Consider the following 23,628-nt stretch of genomic DNA (forward strand, 5'->3'; position numbering starts at 1 on the left):
CCTCAGGAACCAGATAGGTCTAGTGCACCTAAGTGTTATTTGTCATATGGCAATTCATGGCCACATTATTTCATATATGACAACTGTGTTTATTGATTAAAGTAACATGGTTGGTGGTTATTACACCTACCTATATCCCTTTCTTAAAGACTACAAATAAAAAAGAATTAAAAAAGATGGGTGCACAGTGTCACCCAATGAATCAAGGGTGGGGTAAAGAGTAGAAGAAAATAAAAAAGAGAGATTGAGGGTGTTCTGGTTCACATAGAATGAGGTTGTGGAGTGATAGATGCATTGGTTTCCTCTCAAATGTGTTATTACCCTTTTCCTTTTCAAAATGTCCCAACTTTAATGAAATATGCGGAAATACAAAATGAGGGCCTCTATGGGCTTACAAGATCATAAACACAAAGTAAACACGCACATACATAGATCCAACTAAAGAACAATACAAGAGCACAACACTAGCACTAAGTGCATTCAAAACATTAAGGGTATACTTGATGGCTTGTCCAGGGTTGGACAAAATGAACAAAAAGAACGGAACAAAACATTGGTTCTGTTCGTTTTGTAACAACTGTTCCAAGTCTAATGTTTGTTTGGACCGTACTCAAATACTATGTCCCAAATGTCCGTTGTTTGATGATGATGTGCGGACTGTTAAAATGTAAACTGTAATATATATATATATATTATTTAATATTATTATATTTTCTTTTATTATTTTCTTTTTCTATTTTTCTTTATTTTCTTTTTTAGCATCTAGTTCAATAGAAACTAGATATTTGATGGAACTTGACTGTGCAAATAGCTGTTGGACTGTAGTCCAACAACTATAATAAATGTTGTTGGACTATAGTCCAACAACTATAATAATAAATGCTATTGGACTGTAGTCCAACCGCTATATTAAGAGACGTTGGAATCCAACGTCTCTTTTGGAGAGCTCAAAATGAGCTCTCCTCTCTCTTTCACTTTTTTGTATATATAGGGGTGAACCCCTTCAATGTAAATAACCATGCTTCTTAAGCATTTTGTTCATGAATAAAGTATTATTTATTTTTCAAGTGTTCTTCCTTTTATACCCTTTCAAGGGTCATGCTTGTAGTGTCTCCAATAGACACTTGTTTGTGAATTATTTGTGCATTTGTTGAAGACCACCATTTCATTACATGGTATCAGAGCTACGAAATCCTTAGATCTTGAAGTGCTTTTGCCTCGATTTTCGTGCCACATTTACAAAAGGTGTTTCATCACCTTGTTCTTGGCTCAAGAAGATTTGTTTGAAGAAAGGCGAACTTGTGCTACAAAAAATTTTGGTTTTGTATCCTCTCTTATTCCTTTGTCTACTCTTTTTCTTTTCTTTTTATTTTTTTCTCTCTCTCCTCCTATTTATTCCTCTCTTACCCTTGTAAAAGATGGATGACAATGATAAGATCACCATCATTCCTATGAAGCTAAATGATATTAACTATGTAATGTGGGCTTCGATTATGAAGCACCACATTTGAGGAAAAGGTTTATGGGGTATAGTGGATGGTTCCGATTTGGAACCTAAACTATCTCTTACCAAGAAAGAGGGTGATAAAGAGGTTCCTCTAACGGAAGAAGAGAAGAGTAAGGCGTTAGCCACTTATGAAAAGAAATGGAAAGAATGGAGGATAGGGCATACGAAAATTATGTCATGGCTCATCAATAGCATAGACATTAAAAAATGCTCTAGTCTAGCTAAGTTTGAGCATGCCGATAAGGCTTGGGAATACCTCAAAAACATGTATTCCCTTAAAGATATTGCACATGTATGCAATTTACAAGATAAAGTTCAGACAATGACTCAAAAAGATAAAACTATTCGAGAATATTATAATGAGTTGTCCGAACTTTGGGAAGAGTTGGCTCTTCTTGAGCCCAAATGGCATTGTGCCGAAAACATCGAGCTTCGCCAAAAGCAACTCGATATGGAACATTTCTATCAATTTATGAATGGTCTAAGGCCGGAGTTTGAATCCACCAAATCGGCCCTTTTACATCGTGGAAAAATTCCTTCTATTGTTGATACTATAGAAGAGCTCACTATGGAGGAAAATAGACTTAGAAAAAGTACTCCAAAAGTTGATGATGACTCCGTTTTAGCTGTATCTAGACCGGAGAATCATACTCGTACTTACAAGCCGCCTCATTTTGGAAGGCAAAACGACGACTTTGATAAAAGAAAAGTTATTTGTCATCATTGTCATGAACCGGGGCACTATAGGCCTCAATGTCCAAAGTTAAAAAGAAGAGAAGAAAAAAGAGTTGCATCTGTTGAATCTGAGTCAAAAGATCAAGATGCATCTGTGTCTATGGCTCAACTGATGGAAATCCTTCAACCTTTTCTCAAAGGGGTATCCTCCTCAACCGAAGCCTCAACTGAAGCGGCAGTTGCATCTTTCTCCGGTTCAGGTAACTTTCCTTGGCTTTTAGATTCTGGTGCTTCTTTTCATATGACCCCAAATGTTAATAATCTATCCGAATGTCTTAAAAATAACTCAAGTGTGTCAAAGGTTTTTACAGCCGATGGCACATCTCTTGAAGTAAAAGGAATAAGATGTTTTGAAAATCTTCAAAAATCCAAAAGATTTTTTATCCCAGAAGTTAGATATATCCCTAAACTTAATTTGAATCTCTTATCTGTCTCGCAAATATCTGATTATGGATGTAATATCTCCTTCTCTTCTCATGGTTGTTGGGTACAGGATCACCAGTCAGGGAAGCTGATTGGGGAAGGCCATAGAGAATGAGGAGAGCTTGGATTTATGGCACAAAAGGCTTGCCCATCCTCATATGTCTAAAATTCAATATTTTCCAAGTTTGAAAAAATTTTGTAATTTTGAAATTTTTTCTTGTAAAGACTGCATTCTTGGTAAAATGAAAAGGTTACCATTTCTTAGTAGAACTTTTGTTTCCTCACGACCACTTGAGTTAATACATTCGGATGTTTGGGGCCCGCACCAGTTATTTCCAAAGGTGGTTATACATATTATGTCATTTTTGTTGATGACTTTTCTAGACATACTTGGATTTATTTTCTTAAACATAAATCTGATGTCTTTGCTAACTTCCAAATATTTCATAAAATGGTTAAAAATAAGTTTCAAAATGATATTTCTGTTTTTCGCATTGATTCAGGGGGAGAATTTATGTCCAACGAATTCAAAGACTATCTCAATTTACATGGTATTACACATCAAAGATCATGTCCACACACTCCACAACAGAATGGCCTAGCCGAACGCAAACATCGGCATATTATGGAAACTATTAGGATATTGCTAATTGCAAATCAAGTTCCAAAAAGTTTTTGGGCTGCTGCGGTCCTAACTGCCACCTACCTCATTAATAGGATGCCATCTTCCTCATTAAAGAATACAACTCCAATAGAAAAGCTTGTTAATTTAACTCCAGATTATTCTAGATTAAGAGTCTTTGGATGCAAATGTTTTGTTTTCACCAACAGAAATGATAAACTCTCTCCTCGTGCAATCCCATGTGCCTTTTTAGGATATGCTGATAATAAAAAAAGCTACAGGTGTTTCTATTTTCAAAATGACAAATTATGTGTCAAGAAATGTATCTTTTTTGGAAAAAGAAAGTTTCTTTGAATTTGAAAAATCCAAGGATGTCATTGAATACTCGTTTTTAATTGATCTAACTTCAAAATCCAATGAATGTGATGTTGGATGTGACCTTGACAATGATCAAAGTCCTATTGTTGTTGAAAATGATGATAATGAAGAGCAAATCCATAGGGATGTTAGTTTACAATATTCAAGACGTAGAGAGCAAAATCTTCCATTTGCATTACAAAAATACTCTGAAGTCTCACCTAGAAGAACGTCTAGAATCTCTAAACCTCCAGAAAAATTTGTGTCTTATGAATCTTTTTCACCCACGTATAGGGCCGCCATTACATTAAGACAATCATATGTTGAACCATCATTCTATTCTCAAGCAAAAAATCATATAGAATGGATAGAAGCCATGAAAATAGAATTGGATGCACCGAAAATGCCAATACTTGGACGATACAAGATATTCCTCCGGGTAAGAAACCTATAGGTTGTGGTGGGTATACAAAGTCAAAACCAAAAGTGATGGGACCCTGGAAAGATATAAGGCTCGTTTAGTAGCAAAATGATATGCCCAAGAGTATGGCATCGATTATGTAGAAACATTTGCTCCTGTGGCCCGTATGACCACTGTTAGAACTTTAATAGCCCTGGCTTCCATTAGAACATGGCCTATCTTTCAATTAGATGTCAAAAATTCTTTCCTGAATGGGAATCTCGTTGAAGAAGTATACATGGAAGCCCCACCTGGTATTAGTATTCCTAAGGGTAAAGCTCTTCGTCTAGAAAAAGCTCTTTATGGTCTTAAACAGGCTCCAAAAGCCTGGTATGACCGATTTAGTCATGTTATGCTTGATATTGGTTTTCAACCTTATTTAACTGACACTGCTTTGTTTGTTAAGAAATCTGATGCAGACATCATTATTCTTCTTCTCTATGTGGACGATATGATCATCACCAGAGGCGACAAACAGGGAGTTGCAAATATCAAATCTCTTCTTAAAACTCACTTTGAAATGACTGACTTAGGTTTATTAAGATATTTTTTAGGCATTGAAGTTGCTTATTCCCCTCGGGGGTATTTGATATCTCAATCTAAATTTGCTCTTGATATCGTTTCCAGGTCTGAAATTACAGATGATAAGAAAGTAGACACTCTAGAAGTTGTCAATGTTAAAATGAAAATTGATGATGGAGAACTTCTTGATGATCCTACTCCTTATAGACAGCTTGTTGGAGCTCTTTCTTATCTTTCCATTACTAGGCCAGATATAACTCATGTGGTTCATACAATCAGTCAGTTTCAGCATGCTCCCACCTCCATGCACATGGGAGCGATTTTGCGTATTATTAGATACTTAAAATCCTCTCTTTCACGAGGACTCTTCTTGTCTGCTTCATCTTCATTAAATTTAATTGCATATACTGATGCTGACTGGGGAGGTGATCCCAATAATAGACACTCAACTACTGGTTTTTGTGTGTTCCTAAGTGAAACCTTAATTTCGTGGAGGTGCAAGAAGCAACAGAAAGTCTCTCTTTTCTCCACGGAAGCTGAATACAGAGCCATGACAACCACCACTATGGAGGTTGTTTGGCTCAGACGATTGCTAGCGGATATGGGAGCTAAAGCAACGCAAACTTCAAAGATGTGCTGTGACAACAAAAGTGCGATCTACATTGCAAGCAACCAGACATTCCATGAGCGCACTAAACACATTGAGATGGACTGTCACTATGTCAAAGAGTAATACTTACATGGAACCATTGATCTGCCATATGTTACATCAGAATATCAATTAGCAGACTTCTTCACCAAGCCTCTCGCTGCTCCCAGATTTCACTTCCTCTTAGACAAACTTTCGCTCATTGTACCGTAAGTTTGAGGGAGAGTGTTAAAATGTAAACTGTAATATATATATATTATTTAATATTATTATATTTTCTTTTATTATTTTCTTTTTCTATTTTTCTTTATTTTCTTTTTTAGCATCTAGTTCAATAGAAACTAGATATTTGATCCAGTCAAGTTCCTGTTGGAACTTGACTGTGCAAATAGCTGTTGGACTGTAGTCCAACAACTATAATAAATATTGTTGGACTATAGTCCAACAGCTATAATAATAAATGCTGTTGGACTGTAGTCCAACAGCTATATTAAGAGACGTTGGAATCCAACGTCTCTTTTGGAGAGCTCAAAATGAGCTCTCCTCTCTTTTCCACTTTTTTGTATATATAGGGGTGAACCCCTTCAATGTAAATAACCATGCTTCTTAAGCATTTTGTTCATGAATAAAGTATTATTTATTTTTCAAGTGTTCTTCCTTTTATACCCTTTCAAGGGTCATGCTTGTAGTGTCTCCAATAGACACTTGTTTGTGAGTTATTTGTGCATTTGTTGAAGACCACCATTTCATTACATGGACAACTTGGACAGTCAAGGATAATGGGTCAAATTACTTTGTTTTGGATCTTATAACCCGATCCGTCCACCATTTTACATGTTTTAACAAATTTATTATGTTTTTTTGCCCGGATATGGATCCAATTACGGAATTATATCTAAAATCATGATTTTTTGAACTGAATATGGATTTGGAATTGGATTTTTGCCCCGAATATAGACCTTGAATGGCATTTTTGCCCTTAATATGAATTTTGCTCCAAATAAGGATCTCAAATTAGATATTTGCCCCGAATATGGATCTCGAATTGGATTTTTGGCCCAAATATGAATTTTTGCCTCGAATATGGATCTCGAATTGGATATTTGCCTTGAATATATATTTTTGCGTCAAGTATGGAATATATCTGCTGTCATCACAATCGTTCTTCATGTATTTTGAAATCATCAATATTGTGTGGGAATAAAAACTTAGTCCACCGTTTGCAGCAACCATTGCAGAACATCATGCTTTCAAATTTTTTCCCATTCTACTAGTGTTATCTCCCCCAAAAAATTTCCAATAAAATTGTTATTCTTAATTTTCTACACAAATTCCCAATGCCAGTATTCGTCACTATGATTTCACATGAAGATCATTTCATTTAGGCGTGTTTGATTGAATTATGCAGGAACATTGGACAATGTTGTAGTCTTGGAGTATCCAATTCCTTTGCCACAGTTTGATTCACAGAGATATCAAGAAGCCACAAGTTTAAGAGGGAACCCTATGTCTCATCAGAAAAGGGCATAGTTCTGGTCTACTTTCAGTTTTTGGCATAACACCCTTTTAAGCAATGCACTCTACTGATTTCCCAATATCCCTCCCAGTATGCTGGATCAAAATTCAGTATTACAGATGGAAGATCTCATGATATTATTATACTTCATCACAAAAAATATTACACAACTTTACTTTGTGCTTAAATAAAAGATGTGAATATGCATAAAAAGCATCATCTTTGGTCAAATACCACAACCATAAAGGCATCAACAAACCTTCTGCAACAAAATAGCTTCCTGTGGACATGTAGGAAACACTATTAGACCGATTCCCATCATTAAAAGGCCATAGCAACCCAATGATATCAAAAAATAGAATGGCAACTAAAAAAATAAATGGAATTTATAAAATATCATGTCACAGTTTCTTCAAACAAGATATATGAGGATAAATAATGCAGTTCAAATCAATCAAGAATATGACACCCACCAAGCATGTATAGCTGCCTGAGACAATTGATGATTTCAGTAAGGCAATCCAGATCGTAGATGTGGCCATAAGCAAGACCATGATCCTGGCACCTTTTAGACGGTTCAGGAAAAGTTTAAATATGTTTTGGTTAAATCCAGTTGGAAATAAGATTATTAGACACATTTTGCAAGCAAAAAGTAGGATGATAATATATTGTCTGTCATCAAAGAATACATTAGCAACACCATACAGCAGGAAGAACTAAAACATATCAGATGATTAAAACTCAAATACCTGATTCACCAAAGAAGTGGCATCAGTTTACTAAGGTCTTATCTTGCCAGAGTCATATATGTTGTTCAAACTTAAAAGCAACCTGCCAAAATATATTACAAATATAAAGACTTTAATATTTGAAAAGTTTATCAACATTCATAAGGTTCGAAGGACAACACACATCTAAAGTTAATTCCTTTAGACTAACATTATCAAAATATGTATCCAACTTATTAGCTGGATTTCTATTTTATGGTAAAGCTGATTTTTTTTCTTTTCGGAAGAAAAGAAAATGGTAAAGCTGAAATCATCTTACAGAAACTCCAAACATTATTCATCCAAGTTTTTCATGGAAAAATTTGGACAGGTTTTCACATTACATAAGCAAAAGTATCCCTTAGAAACTTGGATTCTCAACTAAAGTTTGATCACTTTCCAATATCTAGTAAGACCAGAACTTAGTGGGACTTCTAGTAAGCACTGCTCATCCAACTTACTAGATGAAATTTATTGTAATGCAATAAATTCCAAATATTTGCATGTGAAAATCTCGGTTCATTTCCGCTCCCTTAAAAAGAAACATTTAATCACAAAAACATTTCACTGGTCCTGAATCCCAACTAAATTTGGGCCTTTCAGAATACATATACATCATATATGTCTCAGTGAAATCTATATGATAGATAAATTCTCATAACTATACAAGTCCAAAACTATATTAAAATGAGATGCTCACTACATCTACTGGAACGTACAGAAGTTCAACATGGGAAAGAAGATCCGACCAAAATTTCTCTATTGGATAGTTATGGTAGTCCAAAACGCCTCAAGAGTTTCAGGCAACACAAACTAATATCGCCATTCAAGATATCAAGAGATAGCCAACACAAACGTAATACCCAGAAGGAACCCAAATCAGAGAATTGACTTCTGCCATTATGTGTAGAACTTTCGTGATCGCCCATATCATTGCATTATATTTTGGTTATTGAAATTCATCTTTTCTAGTAATACTCAAGCTCGGTTCTGCAAAGCGACTTTGTTTTTCATCTATTTTATCATTTGACCACATAATCCCCATTGTAGAGAAAAAACGAGAAAAAATGCAAAATCAACCACCCAAAAGATGAATGCTTTCCCACTTATTCACCTCGTCCCCTACTTAAGAGAGAGAGAGTGTGTGTGTTGGGACTTACCGGTCAGTTACCGCACCGCTACCATCTTCCGATGCCTCACCGGAAAACCTCACTGCCAACCGCTAGGGTTCCGTTGTTGAGAGCCACCCGTTGTGCTGCTGAAGGGATGCCCCCTCTTGGCACCGGAGGCGGTGGTGCCGCCGCTCCACCGGAGCCCTTGCACACACACACACACACAGAGAGAGAGAGAGAGAGAGAGAGAGAGAGAGAGAGAGAGAGAGAGAGAGAGAGAGAGAGAGAGAGAGAGAGAGAGAGACGCATCGATGGGTGCGACGCGCCCGTCGATGCATTTTTTTTCGTCCCCTCCGCTTCTGTTCTTTTTGTAACAGGGGGGAGGTGGATCGAAAATTCCAGACATTTATGGACGCGGCGGGCGTGCAGAATGCCATCCGCTGCGTCCAACGTTTGTCGGATTTCGTTGTTCCCAGCCAGATTTTCGTCCGAAGAACTAAAGAGAACACAAAACATAAAAAATATTCATCTTATTGAGCATGAATGTTTAAGAGAGGCATTCGAAAATGAAAGGGGATAAAAGCTCCTATTTATACACATACAAGATAGAGGGAGACCTCAATAGAGCTGTTGGACTGTTCTAACAGCTATATTAACTAGTCAACTCTATGTTGACTAGTCAAAAAAAGAACCCAACAACTTTATTTGGTATTTGACCAAATAGTTACTATAAAAACACAAAAAGACAAAATGAAAAGAACAAAGTAAAAGTACTAATGTGCCCCTAATGGGAACATCCTATTACAATGATTGAAATGACTAAAATGCCCCTAATGGGTTTTTACCTATTACATCATTATAAATAATATATATATATATATATATATATATATATATATATATATATATATATATATACATGTACAACTTAATGCCAACAATTTGGTGTTGAAATTACTATGTGCTTATTTTACAATAATGAGAAGGGAAAGCTGAATGCTTTCTTTTACAAGTATAGGCATGGTACTTATGCCAATAACTCATGATATACTCATTACCTCTGATATGATTATGCAGGATATCATTAACTTCTTCTATGCTAAAGAAATTTTTAGATCTTGTTATTCTAATATTTTTTCTTGGACAATGTTTTGTTTATTTGTAGAAGGGAAGTTATGATGCTGATAGTAAAATTGTGAAGCTTAGGAGTGAACTTGTGGGCAATGCAACAAAGGTATTGTAGATCATATGCCATAAAAAGCTTTTCTCCATTGATAATCTTGTGGATCTGAAAATTAGATTACATTGTCATGAAAGCATTGATTTAATAATATGTAGCCGAACACCTGTTCCTTTTGTTCTAAATGAATTTTTTGATCTTTATAGTTCTATGAACTGCATTTGCTTCGTGTTTGGGAGCATTGGGAGAATGATATACATAAGCTGATTGATGCCCTAGATCATCATTTGTCAGAATTGATGAACTCCGTTTATCCTGAAGTCTGGAATCTACTTGTTTTGAGTCTTTGGACTAATATATTTTTTATGAGGATTTTGGAAAAATACCTGTCTTTTGAACTCTTTCATTCTATTAATAAACTCCTCCAATGTTAATTGTTTTGCTTATGAAACAAGTTATCGGTCTTTTGTTTTTTGGGATCACCAAAAATCCCTGTCCCCCTTGGCACACTCAGTTTCAGTCTTGCAGCATGGAACACACACCCGTGGGTTTAGCTTGGTATCATTCATAAGTTGCCCCTACCAGATGAGTGGAGCTATTGTGGGCTATGTTATTGAATGTATATAAATAAATATGATGGAAATCTCTTGCAATGTTCAACATGCACTGTAAAACCCGAGATTTTTATTAGAAAATATTTCAAATTTATTCAAATTGGGCCTAGATCCATATTTCGGATCTAGGACCCATAAAGGGGTATTTACGCTTAAATGTTTGTGTTATACTAAAATAATATTAATATTAGTAATAAAATAGAAATATATATATATATATATATATATATATATATTAAGCGAACTCGAGGATCCACAGTTGGATCCAACTTGCGGATCCATATTGATGGGGGTTAAAATTTTATGAAATGCAAATTAAATAAAATTTTAAATTTTAAAACTTATCTGAGGATCCACAGTTGGATCCATTCGGATCCAACTTGTGGATCCATACAGATTGGAGTCGGGTCACGGGTCTCGGGTCCGGACCTGAGTCCCACCCCGTGACCCTGTAGCGCCCTTTTAAAGAACGTAAAGGGAAACCTGATAAGGGTTGCCCGATATGTTTGAAGAAACAAAGAAAAGGGGAAAGAGGGGGGGGGGGGGGGGTTACGCAGGCGTAACCGAAACCCCCACCCATCTCGGCAAGAAAAAGGGGGGGGGGGGGGGTCGGCGATATATGGGAAGTGGAAGAGGGGGGTCTCACCCTCTTCCCTCGTCTCCCTCGTCTCTCTCTCTCCCTCGATCTCTCTCTCCCTCTATCGCTCTCTCTGTCGAGTTGGGTGAGAGGAGATTGCCGGCGAGCTGCGGCAGCCCACGTCCTCCATTGCCGACCTCCAGCGATCTCCCCGTCACGGCAGCAGCAAGGAGCGGCCACAGCCGACTGTGCATACATGCCTCCAGCCTCCGATCGCCGGAAATCGCCGGAAAATTTCTTATATAGGTACGGGTTTTTCCTTTTGATTCGAATATTGAAAAGTGCCTAAATCTGATTTATATAATACTTTCGAAGGAAACCATGAATCTGATTTAGATTCACATAATCAACCTATGTAATATTGGTATATGCTGGACAGGTGTATTTCAGAATTTTTAAAACCCCTTTTCTCCTGGAAAAAACATGCTTGTATGATCGATACACACACACACGTATTCTCTCTCTCTCTATATATATGACAAATCTGTTGCAAAACTGTGTTTGATAATAAATCTGGGTTTTTATTATGCAATCCAGTTTGTAAATCTTTGATAGGATTTAAACCTGTGTCCAGCATGCTTAATCTGATACAAATATGTATCCGATTCAAGAACCGTGTTTCTTATTTGTGTAAGCTAGAACTTGCTGTAATAAGAGTCTTATTATATATTTATATTATTTTCATAATGAGCATGTTGTATGTTTTTCTTTCTCATGAGATTCTATAGGCAAAGGACTTAGTCTAGTGTTTGTGAATCTACAAGAATCATTCTTCTTTTGCTGAGATCGATTTTGATTAGGATGTAAACAGGGCATACAGGCATGTTGGGCCACATTACTGTTCTTGAACTAGGTCTCACTTTGGGCAAAAATCAGAATCTGTTTGAGTAGGATTCGATTTATTTGGCCCATCATAGATCGGTGGGTACCATTGTTTTGAATATATACAAAGTGTATATCGTCTTGAATTTTTTTTACCTAACTGAACAAATACAATTATTATGGGTTTATGTTCAGAAATTTCTGTACCAAAGTTGTTTTTGCTACCATACCTTATTGTGGTTAAGCATGATTTGATCATAGTGTAAAACTGGGAATTTGACCTCTTATTTTATTGTCTGGTAAGATCAGCTAGTGCACCGTTACCTTGTGTAGGGACGTTGCAGAAAAATAAATAAATAAATAAATAAACAAATGGGCACTGTTGGTGTTTGTTTGGGCAGCCATATGATTGGCAGAGCCCAGCCTACTGGGTCGGCTGGGATCGGTTTGGACAGATTTGAAAAAAAAAAGAAAAAAAAATGTCAAGTAATGAAACACTTGAGGGTTTTTGTTGAATTAGAAAATCGAATTTTTCGCATGTGTTGAATGAAGATTCATACTTGTTACACATTTCAAAGGAATTTTTGATAATGTACCGGATTATGTGGATGTAATCTTAAGATTTGTATACCTTAAATATGTGATCATAGGTTGATGAAAATTCAGTTTAGTGCACTAAATTCCCCTATTTTTCCTGTTATGAATGCTTCGGTTACGTGTACGTTGGAATTGGAATTCGCCTTGAATAACTATGCATGATCAATATTCAAATGCAATGTTACACATCTTGTGGGCATGTGCAAATCTTTAATTTCTATTGCTATGCTTATGTGTATTAGCATAAGTACTTGTGTGTTCTAAGTAGAGTGATTTATGAATGGAAGCGTGCATTTGGGCATGATTATATGGAAGCATGCATTGTAGTAAGGAATACATGTATATGAATATTATTATTTCATGCACATCTCTAAATGGGCATTGAAGATTGTGCATCGAAAGGCATGTGATATGAATAGAATGCATTGGCATGTTTTTAAGCTTTTTGCATATGAATGAATAGATGATCAAGGTGGATCATCATGGGCTGTGAGATGCCTTGAGTCGGTGTGCTCATTGCTTTACTTGTATATGCATTGTAAAAGTCATATTTGACGTTGTGGTTTTAATTTCACTGTTCTATGTTGTCATGGGCGGTGGTCCCGTGAAAAGCTTAGCATGCTGATGTGCAAGCTTATGTTATTAATTCTGCATGTAAATTTGCAAATGTAAAAGGAATGAAGTAATAACCAGATAAAAGAAAATAAAGAACAGTGTAATTTACTTTCTCTTTGATGTCCCTGCTTTAGCGTGAGAATCTTGGATATTGCGGTTTAGGGGAAACCGTGAGGATACAAAAACTCCGTGTGCGTTTTGTTGCCCCTGAACCCGATATTGAGGTTCTTCTCCTGGCCATGGTTTTAGGGAGAATCCGCCACTTTACCCGGGAGTGGTGTGTTAGTCACAGCTGTGAGCTTGTTTTGGTATACCAAGAAAGTGGCGCCAGTGGATGCTGTTTTCCCTGGTGTCCCCGACTTTGGATGCTGTTTTTCAAGGTTCCGATGGATGGTGCTGTTTCCTGATATCGGTCGAGGGCTAAGTTTGGAACCCGGTAATAAAATATAAATTGTGTGTGAAGCTACCCCGGGAACCCTCCTTGACCTCGGGGTTTGTACCCGTTTGATGTATCCGTGGGCCACTGTAATTAAAAGAGGAACTTAAGGATGTGTGCATTTAATAGGACATGCATATGGAAAAAGGAAAACTTAAATGGAAGATAATAAATGGTTCATGCATTGTACATAAACCATGCATATTCTTGCTCTGCATTAGTTCATGCATGTTTACCTGTTCACTTAGTTGTTTATGTTGATCTATTTTACATTTAATTGCCTTATTGATTTAGTTGTGATCAATGTTGCATATTTCGTGTTCCCTCTTGTTAAATGTTTAATTTTGCATGAATGGTTAATTGACTTAGTAATTGATTTTAATCGTATTCCTCAAAATATTACATGGATCTTATTTATGCTCTTTTTCTTATTTGATTCATTAGGGAAACCTGTACGCAGAATTCTTCGGATTTCTGACCCTCTTATTTTATGGGTTTTTCCCAGGCACAGGTGAGCAGTGAAGTCGACTAGTTTATAAGGGATACGAGGGTCACAATTGTTTCAGACGGCTTTACTTACGGACAGAGTGACTCTACTGTTATTTTCTTTTAGTTCTTCTGATTTTCCTGCAATTTGATATTTCACTTTTGACATGGAACATATTACTCTTTTGATTCATTAATAAAAGAGTTCAGTGGATTGGTTATGATTGATAAATGTAAGTTGCTTTGTGGTGAGTGGTTATCCAACTGAAATTGGAACTGTAGGGACCCCAGGTCTCTGGGAAGTTTTCCGCGACTCTTAGAAAAAAAAAAAATATTCCGCATTTTTCAAAGGTAGGAGTTGGGGTCGTTACATGCACTGATATCCAGTACAGGTTTCAGTAATCTAGTTTCATGAGTTGATGCTAGCAAGACTTGGTTCTTGTCCCTCATGGACTAAGCTGTGTGACCACGAGTATCCATATGTCCTCTATGTTCTTTACGAAAAAAATCATTTCTTTTCTTGCAAAGTCCTACTTAGCTGCTCTAGTGGTGTTTTGCTTAAAGCAACTGGGAATCCAATATGCCAAACTTGATTACTTCTAAAGAAAAGGTAGACAATAATGCTACTTGAAGATGTAAACCCTGCCTTTTGTTACTATATTGTTACCTTAGCTACTAACCTAGCCTTATATTGTTCTAAGGAACGATCATTCTTTGTTTTAACCTTGTAAACCCACCTACAACCTATGGACCTTTTTTACTTTTGGTAGATCTTCTATTTGCCACACATTAGATTTTCTAAAGCTTCAAGCTCAAGGTCCATGGCTTCTATTCATTTGGGATACTTTTTTTAAGTTTTTCTCTTTGTTCCTGTATTGAGAAAGAGAAGAGAAAGAGAGAGGGAGAGAAGGAAAGATATCGACTGCGGCTTGTCACGATTTCTGTTAAAGAAATCGTGACCTAAACATGTATTTAATGTTACATTACAATATGGGTCGGGTCTGGTATATCCAAACCCGATAACTAAATACATGGTTTACATACATGGACGGTGACATGGATCGGGTCGGATCCTGCATTTTTTTCACCCTCCCTCAAGTTGATCATGGTTTTGGACCATGAACAACTTGCTTTTAAGCATCCAAAAGCGATCCTTGGTTAACCCTTTGGTAAATATGTCTGCAACCTGTCTTTCAGTACTGACAAACTCAGGTTCAATCTCTTTTTCTTCAACCTTCTGCCTCACAAAGTGTTGGTCGATCTCAATGTGTTTGGCACGACTGTGATGTACTGAATTGAATGACATATTGATAGCACTTTGATTGTCACAGAGCAAGGTAGTGTGAGAGATCTTTTCTCCTACTTCAGTTAGAAGATGCCTGATCCATGTGACTTCGGCAGTGGTAGCAACCATGGATCTATATTCAGCCTCAGTGCTGGATCTAGCTATAGCTTTTTGTTTTCTGCTGCTCCAAGAGACTAAATTTCTTCCAATGAAGACACAATATCCTGATGTAGATCTTCTTTCGTCGGGATCTCCTGCCCAATCTGCATCACAATATACAGTAATTTCGTGCTTGTTTTGGCCATGGGACTGTGGTAAATATATCAATCCATCCCCAATAGTCCCTTTCAGATATCTAATGATCCTCTTGACCGCTTCCATATGTCCATTACGTGGCGCATGCATAAATTGAGACACTTGATTGACTGAATAGACAATATCAGGTCTAGTGAATGTGAGGTATTGTAACATTCCTATTATGCTGCGATACCTGGTGGGGTCATCACACAGATCTCCATCATGAGTGCTAAGTTTTTGATGAAGTACACTCGGAGTTCCTAGAGGTTTGCAGTCTTTCATGCCTGCCTTGCTGAGAACATCTACGGTGTACTTGTGTTGAGTGAGTGTCAATCCATGAGCCTGGTTGTCAACTTCTACATCAAGGAAATAGCGTAGAACTCCAAGGTCTTTTATTTTGAACCTTTGACCTAATAAGTCTTTTATTTTTTGGTTGTGGTCCGCAGAGTTTCCTGTGATGATAATATCATCGACATAAATTAATAATAGAGTAGTCACAGACTGACTTTTAAAAATAAATAATGAGTGGTCCAGCATGGAACGTGAAAATCCATGTTTCTGAATCTCTGATGAGAAGCTATCAAACCAAGAGCGAGATGCTTGCTTCAGGCCGTAGATGACTCTTTTTAACGTGCATACATGGGTTTTACAATTTTGTTCTTGATATCCAGGGGGTTGTTCCATGTATACCTCCTCCTTCAAATCCCCATATAAGAATGCATTTTTTACATCAAACTGACTCAACTTCCATCCATGTTCAACAACCAAGGAAATGATAATTCGAATCGTTCCCATTCTTACAACCGGACTAAAGGTCTCATCATAGTCTTGCTCTGCTTCTTGAGTGAATCCTTTTGCTACAAGCCTTGCTTTATATCGTTCAATGGTTCCATCTGGCTTGTACTTGATTTTGTAGACCCATTTGCATCCGACAACATTTTTGTCAGGTGGTCTGGGAACAACTTCCCATGTTCCACATTCATGCAAGGCTTGCATTTCATCATTCATGGCTTCTACCCATTTCATAGAAGTTGCTGCCTGATAATACATGATGGGCTCTTCATCCTTATTGATGGCAGTTAAAAACAGTTGAAAATCCAAGGAGAAGTTGTTATAACTAACCCACCTGTCAATAGGATGCCGTATGCGATTTGATTTTCTGACTGCGAGGGTATTAGGAGTAAGATTGGCGACTGAGACATGATCTAAAAGGCTTGATGTTGTCGGTTTCTGTCTGGAATAGACAATGCCTTTGTATCTGCCCGGTACCTCCTCGACATTCTGTAACCCCGACGTCCCAGTGTCCTCAAAGACCTCTTCTTCTTGTTGCACGCAATCTGAGGAACATGTTTCATTGGAGCCAGCAAAAAGTTCTGAGCTTAGCCAAGGATAGTAAATTTCAGGTGGCATATTTGTTGTGTCAGCTCCGTGATCAAAATTTTGTTCATCAAAGACAACATTTCTTGAGGTTCTGATACGTTTGTTGGTGGGATCATAACACCTATATCCTTTGTAGTCATCTGCATATCCCACAAATCTGCACTTTTGGGCTTTGTCTTGAAACTTGTTTCTCAGGGACTGATCGATATGCACATAGCAAACACATCAAAAAACACACAGATCATAATAACTAGGATAAGTTCCAAAAAGACAGTGATAAGGAGACTTATTTTCCAGAATAACCATAGGCAGTCTGTTTATCACATGCACGGCAAAATGGAAAGCTTCTGTCCATAAGTTGATGGGAAGATTGCTGTCATGAAGCATACTCATGGCACTTTCAACGATATGCCTATGTTTTCGTTCGGCAATTCCATTTTGTTGAGGGGTGTGAGGACAAGACACCCTTCTTCCTATTCCGTTATTTTGAAGAAAAGAGATAAATTCACGGGATGAGAATTCCCCACCTCCATCACATTGGAAAAATTGAATGGACTCAGAAAATTGATTTTTGACAAGGGAAAGAAAATTTTGAAACAAAAAGAAGACTTCCGACTTATTTTTTATGAAATATATCCAAGTGTATCGAGTATAGCTATCAACAAAGATTAGATAGTATTTGCTCCCAGATCCAGAGGCAACTGGGGCGGGTCCCCATACATCAGAATAGATTATCTCAAAAGGTCTTGAAGCTCTCTTATTAATGGAATGAAAAGGCAATACATGACTCTTGCAGGAAAGACAACTGGAACATTTGTGACTGTTCTCATCCCTATTTAGACTTTCTTTTGGAATGAGATTATTAGATACAAGTTTCTCAATGAAATGACCCCCACAATGTCCTAATCGACTATGCCATAAGAATGGCTTATTACATTCAGAAATACTAAAAACATTAGCAGAAGAGGATGAACACGACTCTAATGAAGACTCTGAATTCAGGTGGACAGAGTGGACTTCATGACAAGGAGCTTCTTCAAAGACATACATATTGCCTCGTCTCTTTCCTTCAGCAAATGTTTCCCTCGTGCGAAGGTCCTTGACCTGCACAGAGAAGGGAGTGAATTCAACTGAAGCATTATTATCATCAATAAGTTTGGAAACAGAGACAATATTTTTCTTAATGTCAGGAGCATGAAGAACGTCAGAAAGAGTAAGAGTGGAATTTGACATGGGAATGACAGTTTTTCCAACATGAGAAACAGGGTGGTGGGATCCATCTCCAGTGACAATCTTACTTTTTCCAAAATAAGGAATGAGATTAAAAATCTTACCTGCATCACCTGTTACATGAGTCGCTGCCCCTGAGTCGACAAACCAGGTGCCTTCATCGCTCTGCTTCAATTTCAACTTTGACAAGGCAGATATCAGCAAATATTTAATCTCTCCACTGCTTGAGAACTTCCTTTTGTTTTTTGTCTGTGGACCCTTTCCTTTATTCTCTGGATTATGCCAACAATTCGCCTTGATATGTCCCTTTTTGTTACAAAGGAAGCAGGTAGGAATGGATCTTGACCCGTGCGCATGAGCTAACATATTTGGAATAGGAAGTAAACCACGCCCTCCGTGTCCACTTCGCCCTTGTCCTCCTCATCCGCGTCCTCTGCCATAAGTTACCCCTGTGGCGAAAACTTCCTGAGAATTTGTGTGAACGTGAGATTCCTCAGAGAACCCTTTCAAAGTCATCTCATACTGAATTAATTTTGCTCGCAACTCATCAAAGGTAAGAAGGGCAGGAAGACACAATAGGGAAGTGACGATCATGTTGTAGTCAGATCCCAATCCACTCAGAGTCTGTTGTACCATATCGCTGTCACTCACCGCGCATCCTATAACTGTAAGTTGGTCTGTGATAGTCTTCATCTTGTTCAGATATTCCATGATGGTCATGGAATCTTTTCTCAACATCTGGAATTCCCTTTTGAGAAAAACCATTCTCGCCTGCGAAACTTGTGAATATGTTTGAACCAATTTTTCCCAAAGTTGTAGAGCAGTACAATTGTCGGGAATGGCAACAAGAACCTCTTGGGACAAGGTGGAAGTTATGTATGCAACCACTGATTGGTCTTTCCTTTCCCAGTTGAGGTACTCAACATTCTTGACATACACAATTGAACTTACTCCTTTGTCGTCTTTTTCTTCTCTCGTAACAAATTCGAGTGGGACGGGAGTGGTTCCATCAAGGTGACCTAAGAGACCTTGACTCCTTATAAAGGGAATGATTTGTATTTTCCAAATCAAGATGTTTGAGGTAGTTAACTTTTCAGAAACGAGTTGAGTGAGAAAACTTGAGGAAAGATTGGATGAAGAGGAATGAAGATCCATGAAAAAGGAGTTGTAATAAGAAAGGAAACCCCTTTTTTTTTTTGGAGTATTCACAGAGTGCTCAGTCTGCAGTCAGAGAGGTTTGCTGATCGCCTTCTTCCTTTTTTTTTTTTTGCGCTGAGTAACTCAAAGATAAACGACCAGGAGCTGTCAGAACTGTCAGAAGAAAAACTGTGTTTTCACCACTCGTAACTCAAATGATACGAGAAAAGTCAAAAGAGAGCAAAGAAATGAACTGTCGCACAGCAGCCTGGACAGTAAAAGATTTTTTTTTTTTTTTGGAATCCCAGATTATATGTCAACTGGGGTTATGCAGGAAAAGAGATCTGAATGAGAAAGAATATGCACGTGAAGTAGATTCACGTGGAAATCACGACCTTGGATGAACAGCGTTCACGTGAATCCTGCGTGAACAAAATAGGGATTCACGTGACGTGAATCCTGCGTGAATAGATTAGGAATTCACGTGAGATGTGAATCCACTAAGAGAAGATTTGAAAAATGGGCAGATTAGGGATTCACGTGAGATGTGAATCCACTAAAGGAAGATTTGGGAAAAAAAAATGGAAAACGGTAAAGGAATCGTGGTAGAAAAAGAAGGTGGAGATTGAAATCGTGGAAGGTGGAGATTGAAATCGTGAAAAAAAAAACTGAAGAGAATGAAGGAATCATGAAAAAAAAACTGAAGGAAATGAAGGAAGGAATAGACCTCAAATCTTGATTTGCCGCACCTTCGGAATCCACTTCAACCCTTAGCTGGATCTTAGCTCTGATACCATGTAAGTTTTTCTCTTTGTTCCTGTATTGAGAAAGAGAAGAGAAAGAGAGAGGGAGAGAAGGAAAGATATCGACTGCGGCTTGTCACGATTTCTGTTAAAGAAATCGTGACCTAAACATGTATTTAATGTTACATTACAATATGGGTCGGGTCTGGTATATCCAGACCCGATAACTAAATACGTGGTTTACATACATGGACGGTGACATGGATTGGGTCGGATCCTGCACCTTTTTCACTTTTTACTTGTTTATAGGTATTGGGTTCGAAATAAGAAATTTTTTGCTAGATATGCTCTATATTGAGGATAGAAACCTATATGAGGGTCTAGGTTCCCTAGTGGATCTCCTAAGACTACTAGATTCTTGTGACTCAAGGTTAAAATATTTTTTTAAGGCACTAGACTTACTATCATTGCCAATTCTTCTATATTGAAGAATTGGGGGTTCACTTCCATCTATATAATGTTCTTATCACCAAAAGTGTTTGGAACAATTTCTTTATTCATAATATCAATACTCAAAGAGTTTCCCTTAGAAAGCAACTCAAATAAAAAGGAATAATCATCAGGTTCTTAGGCACACTTTGATCAAATGAACTTTCTTTTTCCAAAAAAGGTTACATTTCTAGAAATATAAAGTTTATCAATTTTGAGATCATAACATCTAAAACCTTTTTGAGTTTCTCTATACCCAAGAAAAACACACGGCATAGTCCAATGAAACAGTTAAACTTTTTTGTTGGTAAGAATAAAACATTTGCATCTAAAGGTTCTCAATCTAGAGTAATCAGGGAAAATTTTATAAAGTTTTTCAAGAGGTGTAATGTTTTGAAGTTTGATAGAAGGAATTCTATTTATGAGCTAAACAATGGTAAGTGCAGTTTCGGCCTAAAATTTCTTTGGAGCATTTTTTTAAATAAGTTTTAGCAGTTTCTATAATATACCTATGTTTTCTTTCTATCAAACCATTTTTTTTGAAGAGTATAAGAACAAGATCTTTGATAAAAAATTCCATTTAGTTTCAAATATTTTTTGAAAACATTTGACGTAAATTCTTTTTCTGAATTAGAGCAAAAAATAGCTATATTAGACTGAAATAATTTTTTTATTAAATTATAAAAAGATTTGAAATTTTCAAATACTTCATTTTTGTGCCTAAGAAAATAAATCTGTGTACCAAGAATAGTCATCAACAAAGATCACACAATAAGCAAAACCTCTCTTAGATACGATTGGTGTTGGTCTTCGTACATTTGAATGTATTAATTCAAATGGTTTAATAGAAAAAAAATGTTCGCTCTTTATAGGGAATGACCTTCATTTTTTTCAAGAACACAATCAGTGCAATCAAAATTTTGATTACAAAATTCTCAAATGAGGTACATTGGATAATTTCGATATGCTAGGATGACCTAGTCTTTGTTGCCACAAAACAATATCCAAATCTTGTATATTGTAACAAAAATATTTTTAGGAATAATTAATCAATCCATCTAGTAGAGATCTCCTTCTCTATGGCAATATCCACCTTGGACTAGAGATCCTGCATCAAACGTTGGTCTAATGAAAAGGAGATTCTACGATCATGATCAACTATTTGAGAAACAAAAAGAAGATTTTGATTAAGTTTAAAACAAATCTAATTTTAGGTATAGAAAAATTTGAAGATTTTTTAAAATCACCAATCCCTTTTATGTCAAAAGAGGTTTCATCGATGGTAAAAACATTAGATCTACTTGAATTACTTCTACATTCGGAAAATAAATAATTAATGAGAGTATGGAAAGATGCACCAGAGTCCAAGAGCCAAAAAATTTTACCTAGAGGAAAAGAAGAGGAAACTGCGACACTGGTGATGGAAGAAGATAAACCTTTGAGAAGCGGTTGTAACACCTCCACTAGTTGGAACACCGACATGCTTCCAATGGATTTGAAATCTCCATTGGTTCCACTCTTATTCTCATGTAATGCATCTATATTCGTCGTTCTTCACTCATCCCTTCTTTTAAATTCAGGGCAATAAGGCTTAATGTGCCTTAGTTTTCCACAATTATGGCATACAATTTTCTTCCTCCCATCATCATTATGTTGTCTCCCGTAATTGAATTTGGTGAAGTGAGGAGGCTTGTAAGTGTTAGTGTTGGTATCGGGTCTTAAAATGACCAACACATTGTCTTTGGATTTTTTAGGTTTAAACATGTTCTTCAATCTTGTTTCTTTCATACAAACTTCGTCCATGACCTCATGTAGGGGTGAAGACTCATCTTTGTTACAATGAAAGTTAGTAACCCATACTTGTTCAAATTTGGGTCTAAGACCCTTCATGAATTGAAAAAATTGCTCTTTTAGGATTTAATTTTTCCTTAAACAAACATCATTGGGTGTGTCATTTGGCCATTTAGTTTCAAAGTCTTTTGAGGGTTGTATAATACTCTAACACTTTTATATCCTTGTTTACAATTATGAATTTTATTACACAACTCCCATTTGTGACCGGTATCTCTTTGAGTATATGTTTGCCTGATAAAAGTCCAAGCCTCCAATAATGGACAAAAACAAAGAGAGTAAACAAGCACTTCAAGTGCATACACAAATCCACAAAAGGATAATGCCAAAAGGAAAATAAAAAGTAAATATTATTGAGAATATTAGTGAAAGGAATGTTACAAAATAAAGGGGGAACACCCCTATTATATACAAGAGAGAGTGGATGCCCTTGGGAGCTCCCCACTCTTAGAGTCGTTGGGGAGCTCCCAATGACTCCAAGAGTGGGGCCCCAAGACACTAAAAAGAAGAGAATAAAAAAAGAAAAATGGAAAAAGAGGGAAAAAGTTGTTTCTAATAAACAACTTTAAGTACAATAAAAAGACCAAAATGCCCCTATCGGGCAATACAAAAGAAATACAAATTTATATATATATATATATATATATATATATATTAACACTCTCCCTCAAACTTTACAGGGAAAGAATCAAAAGTTTGCTGAGAAAGAGAAAACGAGTAAGAAGAGCTTTGGTGAAGAAGTCGGTCAGCTGATACTCCGAGGTGACATGGCAATGTAATAGTTTCTCTTAAATATTGATCACGAACATAATGACAATCCATCTCAATATGCTTGGTGCACTCATGGAAGGTATGATTGCTCTTAATATAAATTACACTTTTATTGTCATAGCACATCTTCAATGATGATACCCATATCACTGAGAAGACTTGTAAGCTACACAATCTCCATTATTGTTATAGTAATTACTCGACATTCAGCTTCAGTTGAGGATAGAGATACTTTTTGTTGTTTCTTGCACCTCTAAGAAATCAACGAATCTCATAAAAAAAATACAAAAATCAGTAGTTGTGATTCTATCATTTGGATTACCTCCTTAATCAGCATCGGTATAAGCAGTTAAATCAAGAGATGAGAAAGAGGATAAAAAGCGCCTTT

The 23,628-nt window shown here is 36.8% G+C and overlaps 1 protein-coding gene across 1 annotated transcript in view; it reads left to right on the forward strand.

Annotated features, from left to right (window-relative positions):
• LOC149822689 (nitrobindin heme-binding domain protein) overlaps window positions 1-23,628 on the forward strand; it is a 63,494-nt gene that overhangs the window by 8,820 nt on the left and 31,046 nt on the right. The window contains exon 3 of the mRNA XM_089979990.1: window positions 9,836-9,904. Within this exon, the coding sequence (XP_089836116.1) occupies window positions 9,836-9,904 (69 nt within the window). The remainder of the gene's footprint in view (window positions 1-9,835; window positions 9,905-23,628) is intronic.

This window comes from Nuphar pumila, chromosome 11 (assembly GCF_984573655.1).
Source record: "Nuphar pumila chromosome 11, dmNupPumi1.hap1.1, whole genome shotgun sequence".
Lineage (NCBI taxonomy): Eukaryota > Viridiplantae > Streptophyta > Magnoliopsida > Nymphaeales > Nymphaeaceae > Nuphar > Nuphar pumila.